The sequence below is a fragment of the Pundamilia nyererei genome, unplaced genomic scaffold, assembly GCF_000239375.1.
Source record: "Pundamilia nyererei isolate P.nyererei 1_Seehausen unplaced genomic scaffold, PunNye1.0 scaffold00139, whole genome shotgun sequence".
In the NCBI taxonomy this organism is placed as follows: Eukaryota; Metazoa; Chordata; class Actinopteri; order Cichliformes; family Cichlidae; genus Pundamilia; species Pundamilia nyererei.
Genome location: NW_005187540.1, coordinates 1,074,000 through 1,081,525, shown reverse-complemented (window position 1 = coordinate 1,081,525; position 7,526 = coordinate 1,074,000). Strand labels below are relative to the sequence as shown.

The following is a 7,526-nucleotide window of genomic DNA, read 5'->3' as shown; positions in this document are numbered from 1 at the left end:
GTGTGTGTGTGTGTGTGTGTGTGTGTGTGTGTGTGTGTGTGTGTGAGTCAGGTGGACATGAACTTCATGAAGAAGATTCCTCACGGAGCCGAGGCCTCCAACGTCCTGGTGGGTGAAGTGGACTTCCTGGAGCGGCCCATCATCGCCTTCGTCCGGCTCTGCCCCGCCGTGCTGCTGACCGGCCTCACCGAAGTCCCGGTGCCCACCAGGTAAGCCGCGACTGAGCCGCCCTCGGCACGCCGCTCCGTGCGTTTCCTCTGCTGACAGACTTCCTGTCCCTGCAGGTTTCTCTTCCTGCTGCTCGGTCCGTTTGGAAAAGGTCCGCAGTACCACGAGATCGGGCGCTCCATCGCCACACTGATGACAGACGAGGTGAGCGACGCTTTCACACACAGACGTTACAGGAATAGATATAAGGATGGCGTCTGAAGCCCAGAGTGAGCCTGTGTGTGTGTTTGGGATTAAACTACGCCCAGACTGGCAGCAGACTCAGGCAGGAAGTCTCCATGGTCACCCGGTTTGGTCGCCTCCTCGCGTCCTGATAGTTTAAAGGTGAACGGCTCGGTGACGGAGCGTGTCTGTAGAAGCAGCGAGGTCAGCTGGAGCACGCTGATCATCACACGCTTGTTTGCACTGAGCGTGCAGCGTGACGGAGAGCTGCAGGTCTGCAGCTGATGATGGTGTTTAGAGGCCGTGTGGGACGATGAAGGCTCACCGCGCTGCGTTTCAGCCGGCTGTGTTTACCTGTTGTGTGTCTGTTGTGTGTCTGTGGTTGCTGCTGACGTTGTTCCCGCCTCTGCAGACACAGACGTGTCAGTGTGACGGCGTGCTCGTGAAAAAGCTTCAGGAGGCGTAATCTCGTTTGAAGCGCAGACAAAAAGTTGTTGACGTGTGGCGGCTCTGCTGCAGGTTTTCCACGACGTGGCGTACAAGGCGAGGGACCGCAACGACCTGCTGTCGGGGATCGACGAGTTCCTGGATCAGGTCACCGTGCTGCCGCCGGGAGAATGGGACCCCAGCATCCGCATCGATCCCCCGAAGAGCGTCCCGTCTCAGGTAAAAGATCCAAAACCGAACCCGCCACGCCAGCTCTGATCTCTCAGAAGTGACGTCCCCGCCCCCGTCTGTCTCCGCAGGAGAAGAGAAAGATAGCGTCCTTCCCCAATGGCTCCGCCCACAGCTCTGAGATGGGCAAGGAGGCGGAGCATCACGCGGGACCAGAGCTGCAGAGGACGGGGAGGTGAGTGAAGCTCAGCAATATTAATTAATACTGTGAGGAGATTTTCAAATTAAAACAGGAAATGTGTTGAACGTTGGATTATTCCGCTGGCTCGCTGTGTGTTGGGAATGACGGGGAATCCCTCGTGTGTCCCACAGGATTTTTGGCGGTTTGGTGAACGACGTTCGGAGGAAGGCGCCGTTCTACTGGAGCGACATCAGAGACGCCGTGAGCCTGCAGTGCCTGGCCTCCATCCTCTTCCTGTACTGCGCCTGCATGTCGCCCGTCATCACCTTCGGAGGTCTGCTCGGGGAGGCCACCAAAGGGAGCATAGTAAGAACCCCTGTGTGAGCTCATCCTGGGCCCTGATTGGTGCATCCGGGTGTTACTCCCCTCTCTCTCTCTCTCTGATAGAGTGCCATTGAGTCGCTGTTTGGCGCGTCTCTGACGGGCGTGGCCTACTCTCTGTTCGCCGGGCAGCCTCTCACCATCCTGGGCAGCACGGGCCCGGTTCTGGTCTTTGAGAAGATCCTCTTCAAGTTCTGCAGGTGAGTCGTGACCCAAGAGCGGCCAGACAGGTTTGCATGAAAGCTTTGCTCCCATTGGCTGTTCAGGTTGTGATGACATCACAGCGGGCTGCTGAGCAGAGAGAAAAATTGCGTTTGTGTTTGTTTTTAAGGTTTTTCGTGTTGTATTTCCGTCCTTGTGCCTTTGGGTTCGTCTCCTCTGTGTTTGCAACGCTGCAGCTCCCCCTGCAGGCGCATCCAGTGCTGTGCACGGAGCTGCGAGCTGGCAGCGGGTCACTCGCTTAATCTCAGCGTCACAGATTAACGTGATCTGAGGGATTTTTGGAGCAGCTGTGGGAACGTTGTGCTCCGGTGCTCTCAGCTTTCACGTTGTTGTATAATTTTTTGGTGGATTAAAAAAAGCTTTTTGTGATGCACAAAGATGTTTTGTAACAGTTGCATAAAAGCCTCGTTTTTTTTAACCTGCTCCATTTTCATCTGGATTACATCATCCATGTTTGTCACGGAGAGCAGAGAAGCTGTTTAAAGGTGAGCCAGGACAGGAAGCGTTTAAACTGCGGCAGTCACAAACCGTCTGTTAATCGAGCTTCACCTCAGTGTTTCAGTCTGAAACCTTCCTGCTTCGTGGCGAGATTGAAAAAGCTGATCCGGAGGATAAACAAAGCAACGACGTCTCTGCCGTCTTTAGAAGTCTCTATGGCTTCAGGAGGAAGTGACGTGTCGCGGCGCCGCTGTAGGGTTTGGGATCACGTGTCGATGCTATAGGGCGTTGGTCGGGGTCACGTAGAGGTCAGGAGAGCTTCAAACAAAGCGGCGCTCACGAGGTGTGACATCAGTTATTGCAGGGATGTCTGCTGGGTTAGAGAGAGCGAGCCTACAGAAGTGCCCTCGGCTGACCTTTGACCTCCTTTCCTTCCCGTCCTCAGTCAGTACCATCTGTCCTACCTGCACCTGAGGACCAGCATCGGACTCTGGACCGCCTTCCTGTGCCTGCTGCTGGTCGCCACGGACGCCAGCTCTCTGGTCTGCTACATCACCCGCTTCACAGAGGAGGCCTTCGCCGCGCTCATCTGCATCATCTTCATCTACGAGGCGCTGGAGAAGCTGGTCCGCCTCGGGGAGCTCTACCCCATCAACATGCACAACCAGCTGGACAACCTGACCTTCTACAGGTGAGGCGACTGTCCGACGTCACCGTGGTCGTTTCAGCTGGAATCTGCTCGGGGCCAGAATCCCGGGCCGGTGCTCCCACGGTTGGAGCTAAGAGGGTGAAGTGGTCATTTAGCTCCGAGTTGACGTGAGCGCTGCTGCTCTGTTTCAGATGTCAGTGTGCTCCACCCGCCAACGCCTCGGCCGAAGTCCTGGGTGTGTGGAGCAAAAAGAACGTGACCCCAGAAAACATCACCTGGGATCAGCTGAGCTCGAAGGTAAGAAATAAACTTTGTTTGCTGTCTGACGCTGCCGTCAGCGGCGCCTTTCAGTCAGAACAAACGAGCAGCAGCCTCTGCTGGTCATCAGAGGAACTGCGGCTGACGCTTCCCTCTCCCCACAGACGTGCAAGGCACTCATGGGGGAGCTGGTCGGCCCGGCGTGCAGCCACAGCGGTCCCTACGTCCCCGACGTCCTCTTCTGGTCCATCATCCTCTTCTTCACCACCTTCTTCCTCTCCTCCTTCCTCAAGCAGTTCAAGACTAAGAGCTACTTCCCCACCAAGGTCAGTGACACCCTGAGAGAGGAGTTGATGGAGTGCTCGCAGACTCGGTCCTCTTTAATGTTTCTCACGTGTGATGAAGATAAAGGATTTATTGGATCCACAGGAAAACATCACCACTCGGTTTAATATTTGTGCCGAGCTGGAGGTCTGAGACGTCGCGTTTTACCGTTCGAAAATATCGATGCTGTTTCCCGCCCGCAGGTTCGATCGACCATCAGCGACTTCGCCGTCTTCCTCACCATCATGATCATGGTGCTGGTGGATTATCTGGTGGGAGTTCCTTCACCCAAACTCAACGTGCCCGACCGCTTCAAGGTAACGCTCGCCTCTCAGCATGCGCAGGTCCAAACGGCCTGCGGGGGCGCCATTTCCCCTTTATTCCAGTAATAATGTAATCCAGCTTCTGTGATGGGTGTTGGGGGGGAGGTTTAGACTGAGCGAGGGCCCTCGGCAGCTCGCTGTGATAACAGGTCAGAGGTCGTTCACTGGGTTCGGTTCTCATTTAGGTCTCAACTTTGGATTCGTTCTTCATCTTTCACAGTTCGGATCTTTTGAACTGTTTAACTATGAAAACATTAAGTGGTAACATGTAACATATTTAATGTTACAAAAAGTGTAAAATCATCAAGCGTGTGGGCGCCGTCGGCTCACACCTGCTGACACAATGCTCACTCAGAGGTTACCGTAGAAACGGTCTCGCGCTGCTTTCAGCCCACGTCTGAAAATCGGGGGTGGCTGATTTCCCCGCTGGGCCCGAACCCGTGGTGGACGCTGCTGGCCGCCGCCGTCCCCGCGCTGCTCTGCACCATCCTCATCTTCATGGACCAGCAGATCACCGCCGTCATCATCAACAGGAAGGAAAACAAGCTGAAGGTCAGAACTGACGTGAAGCCGCGCGCCGTCGTCCCCGCGGGGTGACGACCTTTACCTCACTGTGTGTGTTTGTGTGTGTGCGGGCTGCAGAAAGGGTGTGGCTATCATCTGGACCTGCTGGTGGTGGCGGTGATGCTGGGCGTGTGCTCCATCATGGGCCTGCCGTGGTTCGTGGCGGCGACGGTGCTCTCAATCTCCCACGTCAACAGCCTGAAGCTGGAGTCGGAGTGCGCGGCGCCTGGCGAGCAGCCCAAGTTCCTCGGCATCAGAGAGCAGCGCGTGACCGGCTTCATGATCTTCTTCCTGATGGGCTGCTCCGTGTTCATGACCTCCGTCCTGAAGGTGAGTCGTCAGACGGTGCGTGCTGCGTTCACGCCTCGCTCCCTCGCTCCCTTCACAGATCGCTTCTTTGCTTTTACAGTTCATCCCGATGCCCGTCCTGTACGGCGTGTTCCTCTACATGGGCGTGTCCTCGCTCAAAGGCATCCAGGTACGTCTCTGCGTCCGAGCGTCTGTCCGGCCGATGGCGGCGTTAAAGCTCGTCTGACCTCTCGTGCGTCTGTCTGTCCCACAGCTCTTTGACCGCATCAAACTGTTCGGCATGCCGGCCAAACACCAGCCCGACCTGATCTACCTGCGCTACGTGCCGCTGTGGAAGGTGCACGTCTTCACCGTGGTGCAGCTGTCCTGCCTCATCGCGCTGTGGGCCATCAAAGCCTCGCCCGCCGCCGTCATTTTCCCCATGATGGTGAGACGCACTGAGAGACGCTGCATCTCCTTGTTTCCTTGGTAACGCGGGGACTCACCTCCTGCTGCGTTCTGCAGGTTCTCGCTCTGGTTTTCATCCGGAAGCTTCTGGATTTCTGCTTCACCAAGAGAGAGCTGAGCTGGCTGGACGACCTGATCCCTGAGAGCAAGAAGAAGAAGGAGGACGACAAGAAGAAGGAGAAGGAGGTGAAGGGCGCTGGTGTGTGCACGTGACCCTGCTTCTGTGTCCTCATTGGCTCAACCGTGTGTGTGTGTGTGTGTGTCCAGGACGCTCGGCGGATGCTGGAGGAGGTGGAGGAGGAGCTGCCGTACGACAGAGGAGGAGTCCTCAATTTCCCCATCAAAAACCTGAAAAAGCGGTGGGTCTGAACTCAGGCACGCTGACGGCTGCGCGCACTCTGCAGCAGAGGCTAACGTGTGTGTGTTTGACTCAGCAGCGACCCGTCAGAGGTCAACATCTCTGATGAAATGGCCAAAAGCGGCATCTGGAAGTCTGTTTCCAAAAACTCCGACAGCAGCAAAGCTCTGAGGCGCACCTTCAGGTACGCCTGCCTCACCACCAGCGACATCACCTGCGATGCTCTGTGATTGGCTCTCTCTGCACTGTGTTTATGTCTTTAAGTGATGACGTATGAACCCTGCTTCTGCGTTTAATAAGGCTGTTGTGTTTTTAACATGTTCGAATGTTTTGTATGTATTTAATCTCAACAAGCCCCTAAAAACAGTGATCAGTGTCGGCCTCTCTCGGTTCATTACCGCTAATCGTTTTAAAGCTCAGTGTTTAAACCTCACGATGTAACTCCAGCCCAGCAGCAGTATATGAATGACTAACCTGGTATTGTGGATGGATTATCTCAGTTGTTCTCCTGACTGAAGTTTGGTCCGTTTACAGCATCCTGCCATGCGATTACATTTGTTCCTGACCATCAGGAACCTTCACGTTAACTTTTATAAGTGGAAAAGTGTTAGTGTTCGTCCTCCAGCTTCACTGTGTTTATGCTAACATAGCTGTGTCGCTAGCGGTCACGTAGCACATCATTATATACCAGCTAGCCCAACTTCAGTAACCCAACAAACGTCACTGCTGTTTAGTTTTCTGTCTTCATTTATGTTGGAAGTGATAACAGAGCTGTACGTTTGAATGCTTCATAAATCTCTCAGTCAGAACATGCTATATCATGTTTAGGTGGAAGCTAGCGAGCTAACTTCCTGCTAACTTGTAACTCCTTTAAATCTAATAAATCCTGTTTTCATGGATGTTAAACGTAATTGTTACACCTGGTAAAGCATCAACGCTGATCATTTTAGTAAAGATGAAAGAATTTAGACAGTTTTTAGCTCTGTGTTCGTTTGACTCTGGACCCGGACACGACGGATGACGTCAGACTTAAACAGCAGTCCTGTAACCATTAAAAGTGAGCGCTGGCAGGCGTGTCTGTGCTGTGGAGGGCTGGACGATGTGGAGTAAGAAAAAAAATGCAATTGTGATGTTTTCATGCTGGATGTTTTAGACACGATAAACACGGCTTATTCATGTCCTTGCTCTCTGTTTCCATGAAGATGATTTTGATTTCCACGTAGACAAAGATTTCTGTTTTCCACTTTTTGTTAATTTTCACGTTCAGGGTCTTTATGTCAGATTATTTTTAGTTTTCATTATAAACTTGAAACACATCATGAAAACGAGTCGCTGACAGCTCGGTCAGAACAGCGGAGACGAGCTTCCTCCCAGAGCCACAAACCAAACCTCAGAGACGGCACTCCACCTGCTGCTGCCACACCTGTGCTGTGAGCACAATCAGATCTCAGAACAGCCCCAAACTACAGGAAGTGGAAGTAATTTAACGTGTCTGTAAGACGTGTCTGACTGGTGCCAGTAAAGTTTCTGTTCTCTTTCAGCCACGACAAGCTGCCGAGCGTCCGGATAAACGTGGAGAACGAGGACGGGCAAAGAGTCGTGAACGCCGAGACGTCGCTATGATCCACCGCCCGGGGCAGGAGGGTGAGGCGGGGGCGCTGCAGCTCCTCCGCGTGCTCCGAGGGAGGCGAAAGGTCGCGGGGGGACCAATCGGGCTTCACCTGAGCGTGCCGTACTTCTGACTCTGCGTTGTCTCGGACGAGGCGAACGTTTTATTTTCTCATCGTTTTAAGGTGAAACATGAGACTCCACTTCTGGAAACGGCTTCCTCAGGTTTCTTCTGCTGCCGTTTTTGTGTTTTTAACTCGGGCGGTCTGTGATTGGCTGCCGAAGCGTCAAACTGAAAAAGAAAGGAGGGAAAAAAACAGCCGCCTGAGTCTCCGGACGGATGTCGTCAGAAATTTTAATTTCATGGTTTGAACTTTTGTTTCAGTGTTCGTGAAACGGGCGAAGCGCCGACACGTTTTAATTTAACCCATCATGCTTTAGTGTGTGTGTGTGTGTGTG

At 53.5% G+C, this 7,526-nt stretch overlaps 1 protein-coding gene across 3 annotated transcripts in view; it reads left to right on the top strand.

Annotated features, from left to right (window-relative positions):
* The window catches only part of LOC102199868 (sodium bicarbonate cotransporter 3-like), a 24,279-nt gene extending 16,759 nt beyond the window's left edge, over positions 1 to 7,520 (top strand). For all 3 annotated transcript variants that reach the window (XM_005744158.2, XM_005744162.2, XM_013913608.1), the window contains 18 exons: positions 52 to 209; positions 285 to 372; positions 910 to 1,056; positions 1,137 to 1,240; positions 1,378 to 1,552; positions 1,634 to 1,767; positions 2,673 to 2,918; positions 3,068 to 3,173; positions 3,299 to 3,460; positions 3,662 to 3,775; positions 4,172 to 4,333; positions 4,424 to 4,675; positions 4,755 to 4,823; positions 4,908 to 5,081; positions 5,159 to 5,287; positions 5,369 to 5,460; positions 5,536 to 5,643; positions 7,001 to 7,520. In XM_005744158.2, coding sequence (XP_005744215.1) covers positions 52 to 209; positions 285 to 372; positions 910 to 1,056; positions 1,137 to 1,240; positions 1,378 to 1,552; positions 1,634 to 1,767; positions 2,673 to 2,918; positions 3,068 to 3,173; positions 3,299 to 3,460; positions 3,662 to 3,775; positions 4,172 to 4,333; positions 4,424 to 4,675; positions 4,755 to 4,823; positions 4,908 to 5,081; positions 5,159 to 5,287; positions 5,369 to 5,460; positions 5,536 to 5,643; positions 7,001 to 7,082 — 2,502 coding nt within the window. In that variant the 3' untranslated portion in view covers positions 7,083 to 7,520. The remainder of the gene's footprint in view (positions 1 to 51; positions 210 to 284; positions 373 to 909; positions 1,057 to 1,136; positions 1,241 to 1,377; positions 1,553 to 1,633; positions 1,768 to 2,672; positions 2,919 to 3,067; positions 3,174 to 3,298; positions 3,461 to 3,661; positions 3,776 to 4,171; positions 4,334 to 4,423; positions 4,676 to 4,754; positions 4,824 to 4,907; positions 5,082 to 5,158; positions 5,288 to 5,368; positions 5,461 to 5,535; positions 5,644 to 7,000) is intronic.
* The last annotated feature ends 6 nt before the right edge of the window (positions 7,521 to 7,526 follow it).